This window comes from Equus quagga, chromosome 6 (genome assembly GCF_021613505.1).
Source record: "Equus quagga isolate Etosha38 chromosome 6, UCLA_HA_Equagga_1.0, whole genome shotgun sequence".
NCBI lineage: Eukaryota > Metazoa > Chordata > Mammalia > Perissodactyla > Equidae > Equus > Equus quagga.
Genome location: NC_060272.1, coordinates 134,334,125 through 134,357,153, shown reverse-complemented (window position 1 = coordinate 134,357,153; position 23,029 = coordinate 134,334,125). Strand labels below are relative to the sequence as shown.

At 43.8% G+C, this 23,029-nt stretch overlaps 1 protein-coding gene across 2 annotated transcripts in view; it reads left to right on the top strand.

Moving 5' to 3' along the window:
- The window catches only part of LOC124240903 (spindlin-1), a 71,402-nt gene that overhangs the window by 5,954 nt on the left and 42,419 nt on the right, over positions 1–23,029 (top strand). For both annotated transcript variants that reach the window (XM_046664144.1, XM_046664143.1), the window contains exon 2: positions 12,649–12,859. In XM_046664144.1, coding sequence (XP_046520100.1) covers positions 12,808–12,859 — 52 coding nt within the window. In that variant the 5' untranslated portion in view covers positions 12,649–12,807. The remainder of the gene's footprint in view (positions 1–12,648; positions 12,860–23,029) is intronic.

Genomic DNA, 23,029 nt, shown 5'->3' with positions numbered 1-23,029 from the left:
GGGTGGACATTTGGGAAAGGAGGATGGATTACAGTGGGGAAGAACATGAGCAAGCTGGGAGCCACAGCCAGACGGGTTGAAAGCCATTTCAGGTCTGCTTCTCTGACCTTGGCTGTATAGGCGTCCTGCAGGAGCTGGACCCTTGTCGTGGAGCTGACCACACACACTGGGCCCAGGGGGCAGAGAACTCGGGGAGCCTGGGGAAGGTGGAGGAGTGGCAGCCGCTGCAGGCCACCCATGACGGCCTTGCATCCGTCAGCGAGGTGAACGCAAGGCCAGCGGGGGCAGGCCACAGAGGTGCCCCCAGGTGTGCCCCTTCAGGTGCACCCCTTCAGTTGCACCTCCCGCCTGCTGCCCAGGAATCTCTTTGGTGGCCCGCCCAAACCAGAAACAAACGGGAACGGAAATTCTGGAGAGTGTGGTTCAGCCTAGCCAAGTTAAAACATTACAGAGCCAAATGATGAGCTTGGAGTTTTTGAACTCCCAGCTCGGGTTCCATATAAAGGACCTGAAAGTTTCTATGATTGCTCTCAAGTGCAAAGTGGATTCCCAGTGTAAGCGAGAGCATCGATTGGTAAGGAATGGGATCCTGAAAATTGGGTTGGGGCATATGTCAGGTTCTGATTAAGCGGGTGACCTTGAACCCCTAGATTCTGTTGGGCTATCTTTGCCAGTAGAAGCAGCCTTTCCATCCCCTGCCTGAGGAACTTAATCTCCCTTTGCCTGAGAAACCTGTAATTGGCCTTCCCTAGGGTAGTCCCATCAGACCCCAGAGGGCGAGGTGTGAAGTGTGACCCTTGAGGAGATGTGCCTCCCTCCAAAAGATTGTCTGGTTTGCCACTGTATAGATAGCAGCCTGGGGAATGTCTGTGAGAAGGGATCTGAAGGGTGTGGGATAATGGTGGAAGGAACCTGAAGTTGGTTAGACCGAATTTATCGATGTGGGCCCGTAAGCAGAGATTCTGAGTTCAGTGTTGCAGCTTGAGGGGTCAGAAAGGGCGCTGGTTGATTGCCTGAACCAACCCAAGAGCTGGCCTGTGCTGAGTGGAGCTGAGATGCCTGAACTGCCTTGGTGTCCCACAGAGGACAGGATCCTGAAGCTGAGGGAGGTGGGAGTGTTGGAGGGGATTTGTCACGAAGGGCCTGCTTGCCGGCCCAGGATGATTCCAAGCTCTGCCCATCCCACAGCCGGAAGACAGTAGCGAGGGAGCCCGGTATCTTGGGAGCTCTGCTCGCTCCTCTCTAGGTCAGTCCCAGTGGGGGCTGCGGTGGGGAAGGCACTGACTCACTGGGCGAGATGGATCCTGGGGTGGCAGGTCTGTTGAAGGGTCTTTTTGTTCAGAATTAATCTCTGGATTACAACTACTGGTCATTTTTTGGTTTACTCTGGTATTATCATTTAATCCTATGAAGTTTTTCCTTTAAATTGAGTCAGTAAAAGGTAAAAGCAATCTTGTGTACTTTACGTTCATAATTACTCATTACCACACTTTTTTAAATATTAGCCCATAAAGTAAAGTTCACCTAAAATAAATACAGTAGTGTCCCCCTTATCCACAGGGGACACGTTCCAAGAGGACCAGTGAATGCCTGAAACCAAGCACAGTACCAAACCCTATATATATACTATGCTTTTTTCCTGTACGTGCATACCTGTGGTAACATTTAATTTATAAATTAGGCACAGTAAGAAATTAACAATAGTAGTAATAAAATAAAACAATCACAACAACATACGGTAATAAAAGAGCAGATTTTAGCACTCTCAGCATACAATATCTTTTCTTTCTTTATTGAGGTGAGAACTTCCATCTTGTCACTTAAAGGAAGCACTTTACAGCTTCTCTTTGGCGTATACGAATTGCTAGCATCACTACTCTTGTGCTTTGGGGCCGTTATTAAGGAGAATAAGGGTTCGGTGAACACGAGCTCCATGAACACCACTCCATGAACACCACGACAGTTGATTTGATAACCCAGGTTGCTACTAAATGACTAACAGGCAGGTGGTGTCTCCATCATGTTCGTTCTTGGGGTTGTATATTCTATGGGGTTTTACAAATATATAACAGGTATCCACCATTATGGTACCATACAGAATAATTTCACTGCTGTAAGAATACTCTGTGCTCTGCCTTTTTGTTTTTTACTGATTTCTGTTTTTATTGTGGTGAGAACACTATATAATTAAAAGCTTATGATAATTTTTGAAGCTTGCTTTATGGCCCAGCATATGATCAGTTTTTTTTTTTGAGGAAGGTTAGCCCTGAGCATACATAGTTGTGTATTTTTAGTTGTGGGTCCTTCTAGTTGTGGCATGTGGGACGCCACCTCAGCGGGGCCTGATGAGCGGTGCCATGTCCACGCCCAGGATTCGAACCAGAGAAACCCTCGGCTCCTGAAGCAGGGCGAGAGAACTTAACCACTCAGCCATGTGGCTGGCCCCCAAGATTTGTTATTTTTAGTCTTAGTGAATATAGCTATTTTAACAGCGTGAGGTGGTATCTTAGTGTAGTTTTGATTTGCATTTCCCTGCTGATTAGTGATGTGGAACATCTTTTCATGTGTTTATTGGCCATCTATATCCTCTTTGGAAAAATGTCTGTTCATCTCCTCTGCCCATTTTTTGATCGGGCTGTTTGCTTTTTTATTGTTCAGTTGTGTGAGTTCCTTACATATTATGGAGATTAACCCCTTGTCAGATATATGATTTGCAAATATTTTCTCCCAGTTGATAGGTTGTCTGTTTGTTTTGATCTAGTTTCTTTTGCCTTGCACAAACTCTTTAGTCTGATGAAGTCCCACTTGTGTATTTTTTCTTTTGTTTCCCTTGTCTGAGAAGACATGCTGTTCAAAAAGATCCTTTTAAGTTCGATGCCAAGAGTGTACTCCCTATAGTATCTTCCAGGAGTTTTATGGTTTTAGGACTTGTCTTCAAGTCTTTGATCCATTTGGAGTTTATTTTTGTGTATGGTGTGAGATAATGGTCTATTTTCATTCTTTTGCATGTGGCTGTCCAGTTTTCCCAACACCTGTTTATTCAAGAGCCTGTCTTTTCTCCATTTTATGTTTTTGGCACCTTTGTCAAAGATTAGCTGTCCATAGATGTGCGGTTGTATTTCTGGGCTTTCAGTTCTGTTCTGTTGATCTGTGTGTGTGTTTTTGTACCAGTACCATGCTGTTTTGATTATGATGGCTTTGTAGTACATTTTGAAGTCACGGATTGTGATGCCTCCAGCTTTGTTCGTTTTTCTCAGTATTGCTTTAGCAATTCAGCGTCTTTGGTTGCCCCTTATGAATTTTAGGGTTCTTTCTTCTATTTCTGTGAAGGTCATTGGGATTCTGATTGGGATTGCATTGAGTCTGTAGATTGCTTTGGGGAGTATGGACATTTTAACTGTGTTTATTCTTCCAGTTCATGTGACATCATGCAGATTACATTTTAAAAATTGTTTGAAGTAATTTGAGGCCTAGAGTGATATTTCTAGAGAGGGTTCACGCTTGCTTCTGCCAGCTATCTGAGGGAGTGGGCCGTCTGGGGTGGCCTCAGCTCCGTTTTTAGGGTGCAGATGAGCTGGAGACCACGCTGCAGTTCTCAGCCTGGCTGCTTTCACTCCCCCAGCTCTGGAGAGCCGCTCCGGATTCCGCTCACAGCAGCATGGGTTCGCCAGCTCCCTCCTCCCTTCCATGGTCTCTGCTTCCTGGTCTGTGGCTCCTTGCTTTGCAGAGCTGTCAGCCTTTCAGCTGCCCCTTATCACTTGGCAGTTACTCTCAGGGGTGTGAGTGGTTCCAAGTCTGGAGCAGCCCTCCCTGGATCCTGCCTCTGTGAGCCTTGCCATCTTCAAGTCCTGTGAGGTGTTGAAGCACGCTGAGTGTGTGTGTCAGTGTGTGTGTTCAGGTTCTTGTCATGGAAGTTTTCAGTCCTACAAAAGTTAAGAAGATAGTGCAGAAGAGCCCTTTGTCTCTTTGACACCACTCAATGATGTCTTCCTGGCTTTGATGTCTTCCTGGCTTCTGGTATGACACGATGTTCCGGGCTCCTCACACATTTCCTGGCCCTGACCTGGAATTAACCATTCCTGTAAGAAACCCTGCTTCCTGATAGTTTTTGTTAGCGGTGTTCTTGTAGGTTTTACTTTGGTTTTCTAGCTTTCAGGAGCGTGGTCTAAATTAGCCTTCTCTCACTACCAGGACTTGTCCATTTCTTTTTACATTGATGCCTGCGGCTGGCCTTTAAAGACCCAGCAAGGGTTCAGGGTTACTTCTTGCCAGTGGTCTAGGCAGGGGTGTTGTGCCATGGACCTATGGCAGTCTGGTGAAACCTACAGATACTTTCTCAGAATGTTTCTGAATACAGTAAGTAAAATACAAGGGATCACAACAGAAATCAGTTATATTTAAATAGAAAAATATGAAGACAATTTTAATGTAGTAATGTGGTTTCTTTCTTTCTTTTTTTTTTGTGAGAAGATTGGCCGTGAGCTAACAATCTGTTGCCAGTCTTCCCCCTTTTTTTTTTTGGCCTCCCCAAAGCCCCAGTGCACAGTTGTATATATATCCTAGTTGTAGGTCGTTCTGGTTCCTCTGTGTGGGATGCTGCCACACCATGGCCTGATGAGTGGTGTGTAGGTCCACGCCCAGGATCTGAACCCTTGAACCCTGGGCCGCTGAAGTGGAGTACGTGAACTTAACCACCATGGTATGGGGTTGGCCCTGGTTTCTTTATTAATATGTTAAGTGACAAGACAATATTGTTAACAAACAGGTAATTAAAATTTTGTATTTTAAGATACTAAAATGATGGTTTTTGATGCTTATCAAAAAATGAAATGGTCTTTCACTTGCCTCCTTTCACATACTGATTAGCAAATAACTGATGATAGAGAATCCTAGAGACCACTGTAGATCTTTGTGTCACTGCAGCGCCTTCCTGACACTGGCTGCCTGGCGAGGTCAGCCTTCATGGGCTGAGGCACAGTCCTCCACACAGCTGCCCTCAACTGTAGTGGACACCATCCCTAGGCTCGGGGGCCCCCAGCCCCCCACAGTTCTGACCAGATGGCTGTAAATTCGGGGGTTTCCACGACCCTCTCAGGTTCCATAATTTACTGTAACAGCTGGCAGAACTCAAGGAAGTGCTGTGCTTTTGATTATCGTTTCATTATAGTAGAAAAAATGCACAGGGCAGGGTCTGGGAGGACTCTAAGTGGGAAGCTTGTGGTCCTCTTCTGTGGAGTCAGGAGCATCACCCTCCTGCCCATGGACGTGTAACTGCATGGAATCTGAGTATTACTGAGCAGGGAAGTTTACTTCAGCTTTCTTGTCCAGAGTTTTTATTGGGGTTTCATTATGGAAGCATGATTGATGGAACTATTGGCCATGAGGTTGAGCTCCATCTCTAGCTTCCATCCCTGGAAGTTGAGCTGCTAGCATGGGGCTCAGACTCCCAGTCCTCTGATCCCATAGTTGGTCTTTCTGATATGGCTAGCCCCTATCTTGAGTCATCTTCTTAGCATGAACTACCTAGAAATCCACCATGAATCACCGACTCCTGTCACTCAGGAAATTCCATGGATTTAGAGGGTAATTCCCAGGAACTGGGACAAGGGCCAGCTAAACTCTTTGTTTGACCACAGTCACCCATTCTGTTTTCACAGTTTGGTGACTAATGACCTGATAGCTGATCCACTCTGGTCATGTCTGTTCTGTGGCAGGCTTAGTAACTTAATTTAGAAGTAGTTTCTGAGTTTAAAAGCTGTTTTGAGATCTGCAGCAAATGCAGTGGGATGGAAAGATGTGTGATTTCTATTGTTGAGAAAGTCAGAGGTACTAGTAATACTGTGGTGTGTTCCATCCAGTTATGATGGAAGGAAGTGCTGTATTTCAGATGAAGTTTAGGAAAATGAAGATAAAATTTTTCCCCCATCCAAAGTCATGATACTTGTGAATTTTGTTCATGCTTAAGAGCTCCTGTATTAGAACTTGGTGTTTAGATGTTTAGTGATTTAGTCTGTTTAGTGATTATATTAATATTGATAGAGATTGGGGCTCTGAAGGCCTTCACATATCCACTTAGAATGTATTATAGCCAAATGCTCAGTAATTAAGAATGCTTTATTCAGACTGAGCCCTTCCTTTTCATCTTGAGATTTCAGCCAAAGGGACAGCTTACCCTGGAGGCCTCTAGAATGTTGTCTTTAGGTGCCATCTGTTGAAAGATTTGTGATTGGACTTTCTAGGAAATTCTTTTAGGTGTCTAGGAAGGTTTTAAGTCGTATTCCGGTGCTTTTTCTTTCCAGATTTACAACATCTAAAACCGTTTACCCTTTTTCTCTTTTTTAAACTTTGGATTGTGAAAATGTTCAAGCATATAAAAAAGTTGAAATACAGTAGTCCTCCTTCCCCAAGGGGATGCATTCCAAGACCTCCAGTGGGTGCCTGACACCACACGTGGTGCCGAGCCCTCTGTGTTTTTCCTGTGCATACATACCTAAGATAAAGTTTGACTAGTAAATTAGGCACAATCAGAGATGAACGGCAGTAAGTGATAATAAAATAGAACAGTTCTAGCAATGTACTGTAATAAAAGATTTGTGAGTGTGGTCTGTCTCTGTCAAAATGTCTTAGGGTGCCACCTCTTCTTGTGACGAGGTGGTGTGATACAGTGCGTATTCGAGAAGACGAAGTGAGCTGCATGAGGCAGGCGTTGTGACGGAGCGTCACTTTCAGACTGCGCTTGACGCCAGGTAACTGAAGCCGTGGAAGGTGAAACTGCGGATCAGGGAAACTGCTGTGGGCAGTGAAAGTCTGTATGCTCATCGCCCAGATTCAGGAACTGCAAATATTTTGCCGTCTTTTATTAATCAATTTTTACAAATCATATGTTAGAAAATAAGTCAGAGACTTTTGAGCATCTACAGTAAACCTGTGTTGTTGGCCACCAGTTCCAAACTTGCCTGGTCTCCTCCCTCCGTTGTTTCTTCCCCAGACTTTTCAAGTGAAGTTTTGTAGACAAAGAAGAGCTGGAGCCGTGGCCAAGTTATACCTGCTCTGCCCTCTGTTGAGATACACTTGCTCACGTTTTGCTGTACTGCCATTTTTTGTTGTTGGGCTATTTGAAAGTTGCGATAAATTGCAGACATCTTGACACTTCGTAAAGTGGGGATGTTTTTCTTTGTAACTATGATGTCATAATTAAGAAAATGATTTCTTATCTGATATGTAGGGCCTATTCAGATTTTAGCAGTCTGTCCTTCATGTGGGTATAACGTGCATTCCTCCCACATGTTGAAGCCTCTGTAACAACAGCCCAAGATGGGTCGGTGGCAGCCCAGACTTCAGCATGGAGTATGCGTTTGGCCATTAGCGCTCCTGTGTGCTTTTCCATTAGTGATCCACGTGTTGACACTTCTTTGGGACTTAGCATTTTTGCTTAAGCAGTTTTAGAAATTTGTTTTGTTTTTATAAATAGCACTGTTTGGTGATAGCAACTGGCAGCAAATATTTTGATGTGTAGCTTCTGCTTCGTGTTACTGTTTGATGTCTGGAACGTTGAACTGCCCCTTTCCTTACCTCTCTGGAGGCAGCGTGCAGTCTCTGACGGTGCGGTGCCTCGTGCTTTGTGGAGCCATCTGTGTGCGCATTTCTCAGAGAGGAGATCTCTCTCAGCGCCCCTGTGTGCAGTGCGTGGCCGCGTGGGAGCCCCTTCGACCTGTGTCCAGAGTGGAACAGGTGTAGAGTGCGCCTCCTGGTGGCTGGGAGGGGCCAAGTTGATGCGTGTACGGTAGGCTGTGACACCCAGCACGTGCTTGGGACACTTGCTTTTCTGTGAAATAGTTGGTGAAAATCTTGTGATCTTTGAGATCATTAGAGAAGGAGAATTTGGAATTTCAGAGCCAAATTCCTGACGCTTTTTAAAGATTTTAGTAAAATTGCACAAGTCTGCATAGTTAGCTATATTTAATAAAGATGGACTTAGCAAAGGAAAATCCAGGATCTTTTTTCCCCAACTTTTTATTATGAAAAATTTCAAATTGAAATAAAAGTTAGTATGCCCTTCACCTAGGGTCAAAAGTTAATATTTTGCCATTTCACTCTGTTCTTTGTGTTTGTTGTTTTCTTTGCCTGAACTACTTCAAGTTCACTTGCGACCTTATGAATCTATAACTGGAAATTTCAGCGTGCATTTCTTAAGAATGAGTATATTCTCGCGCATAACTTCAGTGTCATCATTGTGCTTTTACAGGTTAATGACAACTCCATAATCTTGTCTATGACTTAGTCCCTATTTAACTTTCCACCCTTGTCTTAAATGTCTTCTGCAGCTTTTCCCTCAGCTGTCCACTCAGGGCTGCCTCACTGTGTTTAGTCCTCGTCTCCCTTTAGCTTCTTTTCATCTAGAGCAGTGTGTCAGCCTTTTTTCTTTTTTATGACGTTGACTTTTTGAAGAGTACGGCCCGCTTGTCCTGTAGAAACTTCTCGCTTGCTCCTCTATCACCTGTAAGCTGAAAGTTAGGTCTAGGGCTTGAGTGGATTGAGGCAAAGCATCTTTGACAAGAATGCTTTATGAGTGGTGTGGTGGCCTTTCGCCACGTCACCTCAGGAAGCCTGTGAAGTGGGCTTGGCTCCCTGTGCTGGTGCTGGACTGTTCCATCCCCCTGTTAGAGCAGCACGCAATCAGCAGGCATGGTGGGGCGGTCCTTTGGTGCCACACAGGACTGTTCTCCAGCAACCTGTCGCCCAGTGGGCTCAGCATCCAGTGGGTCTCTGAATACAGGATTGTCTTTTTTATGGCCTTGAAATTAAGCTCTGTTTGACAACATTTTCTGTAATACTTGAGAAAAACTTTTGAAACTCCTGCTATTCTAGAAATAATGAGATTTTATTATGTCAGCGTTTAAAGTTTTTAAAATTGTTTTTCCTTTAGTTTATTTGCTAAATTAACCGCCTAGTAGAATAACTTAAGGTAAAGATTTTTTTTTTTTTTTTTTGCTGACGACAGTTATCCCTGAGCTAACATTTGCTGCCAATCTTCCTCTTTTTATGCTTGAGGAAGATTAGCCCTGAGCTAACAACTGTGCCAGTCTTCCTCCACTTTATATGTGTGTCACCATCATGGCATGGCTGAGAGTGGCGGAGGTCTGCGCCCAGGAACCAAACCCACAAACTGAGCCACTCAAGTGGAACACGCTGAATTGAACCACTACGTCACTGGGCCAGCCTGGTATTTTTTTTTTTAAACTCCAGTCAGAAGACGGGGAGATTTGTTTAAGGAAAGCTTTACTTCACTGGAGTTTTCAAAGCATATTATATGGCAACTGTTGAATCAGAACAAAGCCAGGGTTCCATTAGTTCTCTCTCTTCAGTGTTTTCCTTTTGTTTAGTCTCTACATTTTTCTGGTCTTACAGGAGCTGTCATAAAATTAGGCAATTGGAATATTAATTACAACTCAGAAATGGGGAACGACTTTCATTTGACATTTTTTGTTCTTACATTATTCTAGAAGTTCCTTGCATCCTTCCCTGCTGCACCTCTTCCTTCAACTCGTGTCTTATGCTTTTTTATTTATTCTTTTGAGGAAGATTAGCCCTGAGCTAACATCTGCTGCCAATCCTCCACTTTTTGCTGAGGAAGACTGGCCCTGAGCTAACATCTGTGCCATCTTCCTATACTTGATATGTGGGATGCCTACCACAGCATGGCTTGACAAGTGGTGCATACGTCCACACCTGGGGTCTGAACCGGCAGGCCCCAGGCCGCCGAAGTGGAACATGCGTACTTAACCACTGTGCCACCAGGCTGGCCCCTCTTATGCTTTTATAAAGTATAACAAGTTCAATCTGAAAATTTTAATGAAGTGGTGAGCAATAGGAAATATTTCCAAGATAAGCTTAAGTCAGCTAGGGAGAAGGGTACACACTCCTGTAGAATATTAGTAAGGTAAATTTTTCATGTTAGAGAACCAATTTAATTTATAAAGTTAGGATACATTGATATTTGTGCAGATTAAAATATTTTTCAATCTTTGAAGTAGCTTTGAAAAGAGGAGCAGAGAAATGGAGTGGAGTCATGGGATGTTTTTAAAATTGAGAAATACTTCATCATTTCTTGTATGCCAATAGGAATATTCTAGTGGTAATGGGTTAATTAATACTGAAGACAGATGGGAGTGATAACATAAGTGAAAGGGTTGAGCTTAAGCACAATTTAGCTGCTGTTACAGGAGCAGAGGCACTGGTCAGTTGGTGACCTTGGCGGTGGGAAGATGAGTAGTTCTCTTTTCCTAGCAGAGAGCACGCTTACCTGCTGAGGGTGGGGTCATATTGTTGAGTGCCCACTTGAGACAGGAGTGCTCAGTTCAAAGTTTTTCACCCATGCTTAACGGCTGAAGTTGTGGGCACAATAGGCAGGGAGTGGGTTACAGTTTTGCCATAAAAGTGACAGGAAAAGAAGGGAGAGAAATGGGGGAAACCAAGGAAGTCACTCTAGTGGCTGAGCCTCTGGAATCTGAGCAGAGTCAGGAGGGCAGTTAGGCCCTGAGGAAGACAGCGGTACAGTGAGAAAGGGTCAAGCCGTGGGTGGAGGCAGTGACTGCATCCAGGAATTGTTGGTGTAAGGAAAGTGGAAGCATCAGAGGTGGTTTTGAGTTTGAGGTGTCGAATCAGAATCCAGAGGAATTGCAGTCCTTGGTGATGAACAGACCAAGTCGTGGCCGTGGAGATAGGTGGTTGGAGTGGGGTGGGGAGTTTGAGATGAGCATGTCGGAGAACCGAGGGGCAGGTTGTTGATGGAATCGTATGTTGCCAGGAATGTGATGAGAACAGTGATAGAAAGCAAGTAAACTAGCTACCAAAGTCTTCAGAAGTGTGCGCAACTGGAGGGTTGACAGGTGGATGCCTGCAAGGAAGAGGAGCGGCTCTTAGCACTAGTGCTGTGGCACGTCCCCATGCTGCGTGTTGGGTACGGGCGATGTGTAGGTGTAGACTCTGGGGAGTACAGACAGCCGCTGTGGAGAGAGCTGCTGGGCAGAGGGACTGGAGACACACTTGCTCCAGAGGGAGCGGAGCGGTCGGGTCGGACAGATAGTGTGGAAGAGGTGAATGAGGGAAGCTGAGATTCTGGTGCTGGAAGAGGCTTGCACGACTCTTGGGTGGTCTCTTAGGGAGCGGTGGTGACCACCATTTGTCACGACGGCCTAGGCTGGGCGGCAGGCTGTGCAGCTCTTGGGAAGTGCGTCCCCGGAAGAGGCGCCGCTCCTTCCTGGGCTCCTCTCGTTGTTGCTTGTTGAAGCCGCTACAGGTGCCGGCTGTTTCCCCTGCTGTCTGCACCGTCTCTCCCTCCTGCCCGCTCCAAACACTTGGCTCTCAGCAGTAATCACTGAATGATTCATTACAAAAGCCATGCATTTTAAAATCGGTCTTCCTTGAATGGTAAAAGTTTTTTTTTTTTAAAGATTTTATTTTATTTTTTTTCCTTCTTCTCCCCAAGGCCCCCCAGTACATAGTTGTGTGGTCTACTTGTGAGTCCTTTTGGTTGTGGCATGTGGGACTCTGCCTCAGCATGGCTTGATGAGCGGTGCCATGTCCGCGCCCAGGATCCAAACCGGCGAAACCCTGGGCTGCCACGGTGGAGCGCGCGAACTTAACCGCTCAGCCATGGGGCCGGCCCCTAAAAGTTTTATACAGTTAAGAATTTGTACCAAACCAATTCGTCTCATTAATTAGGCTTTTAAATTATTTTAACTATTAGTAATAGCAATTAAATAGAAAATAAATGTAAATAAAAGGTAAAGAAGTGTAATTGATTTTGTTAAATTTCAGTCTCTAGAGAATTAAGTCAGCATTTCCTTCAGTTCTTAAACCTGTGAACACGTGGCCGTCAGGCGCAGACATGAAGACTAGTGCGTGAGAACCCAGTGTGGTCAGGCACTGCAGGCAGATTTGCAGTAGACATTTTCATGTTGTATCAGAATGTCTCCATGTATGTTTACTGTGTGGACTGTGAACTGGAACCAAATTTGGTTTAAATGATAAACTGCTTCCATATGATGACTTAACTTTTGAATGAGTGTGGAAGTTTCTTTGAGGCTCCTCCAGAGTTACGGGATCTTTTCCTCTGGGTTCTGGAAGCTTGAGAGCAGAAAGGGAGCTGCATTGCCTTGGTGGTTATAATCTCTTCTCTTGCCCAAGGCCGCCGGCTCACTGACGTTCCACCCAGCGGTGTGCTGCCTCCCCTCCAGCTCTTGTTCCACCCTGCCCCCCAACCCCCCGGACTCGCCCCCATCGCCCGCCTGCCTGCCCCCTTGAGCTGCGCCTTTGTGTGGCATCACAGAGATGGCCGTGTCAGTCTAAATCTTTCCTGGCAGCAAAATGGGTTGGGCTACAGCAGGGGAAGCCGGACCCTGGATTGTTCCGGGTGACCTCTGAGGCCTGTGCTTTTCCTTGTGGAAGGCTCTTTGGCACCTCCTTTTCTCCCTGCTCCTCTCTGCTGTCCTAGGCACCCAGGGCCAAGGAAATGAAGTTAGTTGCTTCTGGGTGAAGTGCATTTTAGCTGGTGTTATGTTTAAAATTGTATATCGTGTTTGATGGGTTGCAGAATTTTGCTCTTGTGATGCTCTAGTAATGAATTGTTATTTCACTATTTTACAGAGTGCTTATGATTTCATATATTTTTGCTGAACTTGTAAAAGAGGCACTTGGATGATGGATTAACAAGAACATTGAAATTCTGTGAAAAGTTTTCAAAGTGGAGCATATTGAATTTTCACCCTAGTCAAGCAGCTCTGCTGCTCACTTAAATGCAGATGAATGAAGACCCCATTCGGGAAGACACCTGGCCAGCGGTCCAGAGCTGATGCAGGTAGGCAGTGCACTTCTGCACGTCCTTCAGTCCGGTGAACGTGAAATGGTCGTCCAGTTGGAGTGCTTTCCCATCGTGATTCCTAGTGGTTTGCTATCCTTCAAGCTTTGTGATTCCAGTATTTCATACACGTATACATGTCAATAAACAGGTTTAGTTTCTAAAAGGCAGGGATCATAGTAATTTTTTTCCTGTGGTCTCACCTTCTAGCAAGTTGTAGATGTCCAACAAATTTAGCAAGTGAATTGTCAATATCTATTTAGTAGGATTATAGTAAATAAAGGACTTTTCATTTCTTTTTGAAAGAATAAGTGAAAGTGAGGCGATTAGATGAGTATTAGATTTAGTGAGGTTTAGGATATTTATAGCAATTTTAAAGCAGAAAGATAAACTCGGGAGTTTTTTGAATGTTTATTTGAAAGAACTTTACTGGAATGAAATGTATGGAAGTGAAATGAATATTTAATAGAAATTAATTGTCGTTTTTGTGGTACACAGCTAATACTGTGTCTTCCCTTATCTGCGGGGTATGCGTTCCATGACCCTCGTGGATGCCTGAAACCACAGATAGTACTAAACCCTGTGTGTACTGTGTTTCTTTTTATGTACGTATTTGAGGTGAGACAGCAAAACTAGCACAGATTTCTTTTTCCTTCTTCATGGTTTCACAGATAGAAGATTCATTCTTACTGTAGATCTCGGCAACTTCAGCATACTGTTCTTTCTCCTTTTTTATTAAGTCCACACTTTCACTAAAGGAAGCACTTTACGGGCATATCGGAATTGCTAGCATCACTGCTCTTATGCTTTGGGCCATTAGTAAGTAAAATAAGATTGACTTGATCACAAGCGCTGCGATACCTTGACAGTTGATCTTACAACCTGGATGGCTACTAAGTGTCTAACTCGGGTGGCGTGGATCCTCCGGGCAAAGGGATGAGTCACCTCCTGGGCGGGACGGAATGGGATGGCCTGAGATTTCATGACACTATTCACAACAGTGTGCAGTTTAAAACTTATGAACTGTTTATTTCTGGAATTTTCCATTTAATATTTTTGGACTGCTATTGACTGTGGGTAACTGAAACTGTGGAACGTGAAACCATGGATAAGGGGGCCTCCTTTAGAACTAGAATAGAAGTTTAGATTTTGCATGATTTTTACCTAGCCCCAAACAAAGGAAATCTAGGCTACACTATAAATAGGTAAGTGATATTTTCTTTAGGACTTATGTTCTTCTCCATTCCAGAAGTACATTTGAACATTGAAAAAAGTCTGTCATAACATTTTCAGGTTCTTTGATAAATGATTCTGAGAATTATGCTAGCAAAATTATTTTTTTTGAGGAAGATTAGCCTTGAGCCAGCTACTGCCAGTCCTCCTCTTTTTTGCTGATGAAGCCTGGCCCTGAGCTCACATCCATGCCCATCTTCCTCTACTTTATATGTGGGACGCCTGCCATAGCATGGCTTGCCAAATGGTGCCATGTCCACACCCAGGATCCAAACCGGCAAACCCCCGGCCGCCGAGAAGCAGAACGTGTGCACTTAACTGCTGTGCCACTGGGCCGGCCCCAATTATGAATCTTACAGAAGTAGTTGCTGTGTGATTTAGAACTGTTTCTTACAGTATTTGGAATTCCTTTGTAGAAGAGCCACAGGGGTTATGATTATTAAGTACCCCTTCTCTCTTTTTGATTTTAATTTCTTTTATAAAGATAATATTAATTTAGTTGTTCAATATTTGTCAATAAGATTGACTTGCAATAGTGATGGCAGACTGAAGTGTGCGTCATCTGTGAGTTTATCATTCACATGCCAGCGCTCCTCAGCTCTGTCCTGCTCTCTGATGAGCTGTTTAAATGCTGGTGTGTTTTGTTTGTCCTTGAGCCTTGGTTTTCTCGTATAAACAGTGGGACTGTCACAGTTTGTCCCTGTGGGGAGTCATCATGAAGAATGAAGAATAAATGCTTGCGTGTGTCAGGTGCCTAGCCAGGTCCTTGGCACGTTATAGCTGCTGTACAGAAAGCATTAATGTTGTTGATCATACTGTTTACAATAAAGGATTTTTTATTTCATCTCATTAGTTGCAAAAATTGCTGTCAGGTTTTGTTGGTCAGTGAACCTCCCACGTTTCTGTCATTTGAAATAGTAATTTATTTTCTAAAGTTTTTGTACACACCATTCCAAATTCAGCACTCCTGTTTTCTTCATTGATTTTAAAGTCACCTGGTTGTTAGGAGGTGATCAGGCTGATTCAAGTGATGTATAGTCTGGTGTAAGTAACTGAAGGAGCTAAACCAAGAGATGTTACTGTTTTTAGAGGAGAGATTGTTAATCCTAGCCAATACTTTGAGCTTATATTTTCTTATTCTTCGATATTTCATAGAGCATGTGGCATAGGGTAGAGATAGAGTGGGTATTCTGTAAATTCTGGGTGGCCCGTTGTTAGGTAGTTTACCGTATGAGCCCATGGGTCATTTATTGTTTTTCACTGTTGTGTAATATACTCTAATTTAGAAAGGTTGCTGATCCATTTAAGTATTGGATTTGTATTTGTATTTGTAAAATTTTGTATTTGTAAAATCGTCTTAATCATTCTTGCTGTTAACATAGACAAAGGCTCTGTTGCTTTTAAATCCCTGTACCAGTAACTGTAATGTGCCCATTTACAAATAAAGAAAATTCACCCCAAAAGGGGGTTTCTTTTCCTCATGCAGCAAGAAGCCCAGGTAGGCATTCCAGAGTCAGTATGGCGGCTCCGCTGTGCACTTGGGCTGCTGCCATCTCAAAGGTGAATGGTGGGGGCTTCGGCAGGTCTGGCTCCTAGGGCACCTGTCTTCGTCTGTGGGCTGTCGGACACCTGGGCTTCTTATGAGGGCTCCAGAGCAGGTATCCCAAGAGACGCATGCCCAGCTGCATGGTCTCTTCTGCAGGAGCCTCGGAAATCCTACAGGTTCCCTTCTGCTGCCTTCTGTGCATGAAGGCAGTCACAGAGGTCTGCCCAGGCTCAAGGAGGGAGCCTATGCTTTGCTCGATGGGAGCAGTGCAAGGAATTTGTGGCCATGTTCTAAAATCACCACAGTGGTAAATAGATTGGATAGGCAATCCCAGTGCTTTTCACTGAGTGATCAGTAAAAATTTCAGAATTTCATTTTTACATTCTCTGTATATCTAGTTCAACATATTAGGGGTTTCTATTTTAAAAATAACTTAGGTGTATCTATATAATTGTTGGAATTTAATTGGTTGCTAAAGTAGTAGTTTATATATACCTAATGACATTGGGCAGCAAGTCTTATTACATGGTATAACTTTTTTCATAAATTTTTTCCCTAGAGTTAGCCTCTATTTTTACTAGTTTAATAAAGGTTGCAGTTTTTCTGCTTTTATTATGACATACTTTAATCATTCTAATAGGTACAGGGAATGGTAATAGATATTCATGTACCTAACACTCAGATTTAACAACTCTTTTTGCTATGTTTATATCAAATATTTAAGAAAGCTTGGTTTTATTTATTTATTTATTTATTTTTAAAGGTTTTTTTATTTTTTTCCTTTTTCTTCCCAAAGCCCCCCAGTACATAGTTGTATATTCTTCGTTGTGGGTCCTTCCAGTTGTGGTATATGGGACGCTGCCTCAGTGTGGCTTGATGAGCAGTGCCATGTCCACGCCCAGGATTCGAACCAACGAAACACTGGGCCGCCTGCCTCGGAGCGCGCGAATTTAACCACTCGGCCACAGGGCCAGCCCAAGAAACCTTGATTTTATTTTTATCAAATTATTAAAAATTCGTAATTGAAAATGTCAAGTAGTGCCAAAGACTTAATAACAAAAAGTAGGCACTCCATTCTTTCTGATTTTTACCTTAAAATTTGTAAATGATGAGTGTACAAATTTCTCTTGCTCTGACTTTTAGATATTATATATTGACATTGGTTGAGGATTTTGGTTTTTTTTCACATAACATTGTCCTCTTCCTTCAGCCTCCTAATAAAAATTACTTTTGAGCCAAAGTAATGCAGTGTAATTACTTTTTTTTGTACAATGTTTTGTTTTTCCTGGAGTGTAGTGATTTCTTTTTTTCTTTTTCTATTTGCTTAAATTTCTTTGCACCTTGAAGCCTCTTTCTTTTTTTGCTGAGGAAGATTTGCCCTGAGCTAATATCTGCTGCCAGTCTTCCTTTTTTGTTTTGTATCTGAGCCACTGCTGCAACATGGCCACTGACAGATGAGTGGTGTAGGTCCACACCTGCAAACTGAACCCAGGCTGCCAAAGTGGCGTGCACTGAACTTAACCACTGGGCCACTGGGGCTGGCCCTGACAGCCTTATAAAACTCCTCTCAGTGTAGTTCTTTCCATGTCAGATGTGATGGATAATCCTCTGTTCGTGTTTTCCTTAGAGACTTTTTCCAGCCCCTTCTGGCTTTCTCTGGTCTGTGTTGATTGCTCTCTTGACCTGTTGCAATGTTGTTGTCCTTGGGACTCCTTTTCTTCTCTGGGATGTTGGCTGTTCCTTGTTTCCTGGATGCGACACCTCCCTTTTTCTGAGTGTGTGCTGGCTGAGGGGGCCCTTGTGCATCTTCAGGAAGCTTCAAGAATAGGCACTGAATTAGTGGCTACAAGTGGAATGTGTGGTGATTCATTACTATTCTTTACTTTCGTGCTTGTTTGTAATTGTCCCAGACTAACAACAGTTTTTCAAAAATACGCGTAGATGATGAAGTTTTTTGAGACCTTGCGTTGACATTGCTTTTATTCTACTCTCATGCTCAGTCCTTGGTGGGGTCAGAGATTCTGGGAATGGGCCAGCCCCAGTGGCCTAGTGGTTAATTTCAGTGTGCTCCTCTTTGGCGGCCTAGGTTTGGTTCCTGGGTGCAGACCTACACCGCTTATCTGTCACTGGCCATGCTGTGGTGGGTGGCTCACATACAAAAGGAGAAAGATTGGCAGCAGATGTTATCTTAGGGCGAATCTTCCTCAGGAAAAACAAAATTCTGGGTGGGATATGACTTTCATGCAGAATTTTCCAGGCACTGCTCCATTGATTGTCTTTGAGATCCCAGTGTTGCTGTTTGGGGAAGTTGGATGCCATTTTCATTTTTGAAACTTTGTACATGTCCATTGGTTTTTCCCTCTTCTTTAGAAACTTTTAGAATTGTTTTTTTATGTGTTCTGAGACTTTATGACAATGTATGTTGGTGTGGGCCTTTTTTACTTACTGTTTCAGGCTTTTTAGTCCTTGGATTCATCCTTTAACTATGTGGACTTTGCTTCTCCTGTGACCATCCTCCGTTGCCTTGACTGTCCTCCGTTGCCTTGGCCATCCTCCATTGCCTTGGCCATCCTCCATTGCCTTGGCCATCCTCCATTGCCTTGACCGTCCTCCGTTGTCTTGACCATTCTCCGTTGCCTTGGTCATCCTCTGTTGCCCTGACCTCCCTCCATTCCCTTGACTGTCCTCCATTGCCGTGGCCATCATCGATTGCCTTGACTGTCCTCCATTGCCTTGACTGTCCTCCATTGCCATGGCTGTCATTGATTGCCTGACCATACACTATTGCCTTGACCGTCCTCCATCGCCTTGGCTGTCCTCTGTTGTCTTGGCCGCTCTCCATTGCTTCTCTTCTCTCTGGAATCTCTTGGAGGTTATGCCTCTTAGGTTGATCCTTTCTTTTTTTTTTTTTTTAAACCTTCTCTATTCATTTCCATCTTCTAATTGTTTCTGAGAGAGTTTACTGACTTTATTTTCTAACCTTTTAAAAAAATTTTTTAGTAAGCATTTTAAATTTCTAGGAGCTCTTACTTGTTCTCACGTTTGTTTGCTTCATAGATGCAAGTGGCTTATCCTTCTGAGGCTATGAATGCATTTTTGAAAAGCTTTTCTTGGATTTGCTTGGCCTCTTGTGAATGTCTTTGTGTCTCCTTGCTTTCAGTCTCCGTGTTTCATCTGGAGGTTTCCTTAAATCTCTTGCGATCTGAGATGGATCCTCTAGCAAGACGCGAAAACGTTGACTGGAGGCTGTGTGTGAAAGTGGGCCTGTTTGCCTGGTGAACTTCACTCACACTGGGGCTTCCAAGTGTTGGTATTTGTGGGTGTTTTCACATTTCCCGTGGACTTTCAGATGTCCTGCTTAAATGATGAAAATATTGGTCACTTCTCAGATTTTCTGATTCCTCCCCCAGAGTTATGACGTCACACTCCTTCAGCGTCTGTTGAAGCGGCACCCCCAGAGCCCACTGCTGGTTGTATCAAACTGGGCTTGCTCAGTGTGCTGAGCAGCAGGAGCGCGTCACTTCGACAGCCTCCTGGGGGCGGGTGCGCACGGGGGAGAAGTGAGCGAGTTGGCAGGGTGGAGGCAGTGAGCAGTGTGGAGGGGGTGGTGAGGATTTCTAATCCAAGTGGGTTGCTGCAACAGAGCTTGCTCTTTATCTTTGCAACACCTGAGTGCACACAAAGTTAAGAGTTGGTGGTTTTGGAATGTGTAGGTTCTGTTAGAACAGGCTGAGTATATATAGTTATTCTTGCCCATGGTGGTTTGGTGCAGTTTAAATAACTTTTGCGAGTCAGAACAGTTTATTTTATAAGTTATTGCTTTATTTCTTTTCTTACTTCCGTCAACAAATAGATGTGGATGTAGCTTCCTGGGAGAGTCTTGTTCCGTTTTCCACTGGTGAGCCCATAATCCTCAGGTGGGTGGGATGAGCCCCTTGTGACGACAAGCTGACGTCAGCGCCCTGCGGATGGACACACACCCCTACTCCTGTGGCACGTGGGTTTTCACGTGCTGTGTGTGTTGGTGCCTGCTTAGCAGGATGCAGGGATCTTGCTGAGGGCTCTTACAGCGGAATAGTGCTCCTCATTAGCTTGTCCGCTGGTCAGTTAGTGTACGTTTGGCTTGTTTCCTCTCTGTTGCTGTTGGAAATGATAGCTGCAGTGAGTCGGCTTGTCCGCTTGTCTTGCCACTGTGTCACGGGGTGGATTTCTAGAAGTGGAACTGAGTCAGGTCTTACGTGCAGATGTAGTTCTGTGAGACGTCCGCAGATCCCCCTCCATGGGCTCTGTGCCCGTTTGCATTCCTCCCAGCAAGCAACATGTAAGTGCCACTGGAGTGTGCTGTCACACGTGTGGGTTTTTGTCCAGCCGAAGGGTGAGAAACGATGTCCCAGTGTGGTTTTATGTGTGAGGCTGGGTATCTTGTCTTACTTGTAAGGGCCTCTGTGGCCTTCCTTTTTCTGTTCTTATCTCACCCATTTTTCGTGTCTGCTGTCAGAAGCTCTCTCAGTGTTAGAGCTGGTAAGCCGTGTCTGTGGGGTGAGAAATTTGCGTTGTACTTGCTGTTGTATGCAGTTGGCTTCTTGGATGGCCTTCCTTGAGTCCCTGGCCTCTCGCTCCCGTCTGTACGGGTCTCAGCTGCTTTACACGAGTCATGCTGGACTTCTGCGCTCAGAGGTGCTATCTGCACTTTCTCTGATAATGTGTGTTTTTGATGCTTTTCTCTCATTTCCTGAAGGGAATACTCCAACAACTTGGAGAAATTTGTGTGAGATGTAAGTTTTGAACCCCTACATGAATGTAAATGTCAGTTGGTAATTTAGCTAGCTTTGGAGTTCTGGGTTCAAAATCCTTTTACCTCAGCTTTGAAGGCATCATTTATCTCCTGTTGTCTAGCCCAGTGTTGAAGGTGGAAGACTAAGTCTAGGACCTCTTTATTTCTTTTAAAAGGGTTTTTAAAAATAGACTTCATTGTTTTAGAACAGTTTTAACTTCATAGCAAAATTCAACAAGAGGGTACAGTGATTCTCAGAGCCCCTGCCCTCTCCCCAGTCTCCCTGTCGGGCAGTGTCCCCCACCAGACTGTATGCGTGTTATAGCCGGTCAGCTACACTGACACGTCATCACCCGAAGTCCAGAGTTTACCCAGGGGCTCACTCGATGTTGTACGTTCTGTGGGTTTTGACAAAGGTAGAATGGCACGGATCTTCCCGTACAGTATCATAAGAGTAGTTTCACTGCCCAGAAATCCTCTGTGCTCCACCAGTCATCCCTGCTGCAGCCCACGGCAGCCCTGAACTTTGTGCTGTCCGCATAGTTCTGCCTTTTCCACGATGTCACAGAGTTGGAATCTCGCAGTGTGCAGCCTTGTCAGATTGGCTTCTTTCACTCAGTGATGTGCATTCCGGGTTCCTCCATGTCTTTTCACGGCTTGACGGTTCATTTCTTTTCAGTGCCGAATAATATTCTCTTGTCTGGATGAGGCACAGTTTACTTATCCCTTCACCCACTGAAGGACATCTTGGTTACTTCCAAGTTTTGGTAGTTATGAATAAAGCTGCTATAAACATCTATGTGCAGGTTTTTTTCTTTTTTGAGGAAGATTAACCCTGAGCCAACATCTGCTGCCAATCCTCCTCTTTTTGTTGAGGAAGACTGGCCCTGAGCTAACATCCGTGCCCATCTTCCTGTACTTTATGTGTGAGACTTCTTCCACAGCATGGCTTGCAGAGCGGTGCCATGTCCACACCCGGGATCTAAAACGGCAAATGCTGGGCCACCAAAGTGGAACGTGTGCACTTAACTGCTGCGCCACCCAGCTGGCCCCTATATGCAGGTTTTTGTGTGGACATGTTTTCAGCTCCTTTGGGTACATGCCAAAGAGCATAATTGGTGGACCATATGTTGAGAGTATGTTAGTTTTGTAAGAAACTGGCAAATTTGCATTCCCACCATTAATGAAGGAGAGTTCCTGTTGTTCCACATGCTTTCCAACATTTGGTATTGTCACTATTTTGGATTGTCACTATTCTAACAGGTGTGTAGTAGTATCTCACTGTTTTGAGTTTGTATTTCTATGATGATGTTAGATGTGGAGCATCTTTTTATATGCTTTTTAACCATCTCTTTGAAGTGTCTGTTAAGCTCTGTGGCTCATTTTTATTTTTTTTTTAAATTTTTTGTTGAGGTCATAGTAGTTTACAACATTGTGAGATTTCATTTGTACATTATTATTTCCAGTCACCATATAAACGTGCCCCTTCACCCCTTGTGCCCACCCCCCAAACCCCTTCCCTCTGGTAACCGTTAAACTGTTCTCTTTGTCTGTGCTTGTTTATCTCCCACATATGAGTGAAATCATATGGTGTTTGTCTTTTTCTGCCTGGCTTATTTCACTTAATACCCTCAAGGTCCATCCATGTTGTTGCGAATGGGACAATTTTGTCATCTCAATAGATGCAGAGAAAGCATTTGACAAGATCCAACATCCATTTATGATAAAAACTCTCAATAAAATGAGTATAGAAGAAAAGTGCCTCAACATAATAAAGGCCGTATATGACATACCCATTTTATTGAGTGTTTCTATCTTAAATGGGTGCTGTTATCTTGTCAAATGCTTTCTCTGCATCTATTGAGATGATCATGTGGTTTTATTCCTCTTTTTGTTAATGTGGTGTATCACATTGATTGATTTGTGGATGTTGAACCATCCCTGTGTCCCTGGTATAAATCCCACTTGATCATGATGTATGATCTTTTTGATGTATTGCTGTATTCGGGTTGCCAATATCTTGTTGAGGATTTTTGCATCTATGTTCATCAGCAATATTGGCCTGTAATTTTCCTTCTTTGTGTTGTCCTTGTCTGGCTTTGGGATCAGGATGATGTTGGCCTTGTAGAATGTGCTGGGAAGTGTTCTGTCTTCCTCAATTTTCTGGAATAGCTTGAGAAGGATAAGTATTAAATCTTTGAATGTTTGATAGAATTCTCCAGAGAAGCCATCTGGTCCTGGACTTTTATTTTTGGGAAAGTTTTCAATTACTGTTTCAATCTCTTTACTTGTGATTGGTCTATTCTGATTCTCTATTTCTTCTTGATTTAGTTTTGGGAGGTTGTATGAGTCTAAGAATCTATCCATTTCTTCTAGATTGTCCATCATATAGTTTTTCATAGTATTTTCTTAGAATCCTTTGTATTTCTGTGGTGTCTGTTGTAATTTCTCCTCTTTCGTTTCTAATTATATTTATTTGAGTGTTCTCTTTTTTTCTTTGTGAGTCTGGCTAAGAGTTTGTCAGTTTTGTCTTCTCAAAGAACCAGCTCTTTGTTTCATTGATCCTTTCTGCTCTCTTTTTTGTTTCAATTTCATTTATTTCTACTCTGATTGTTAC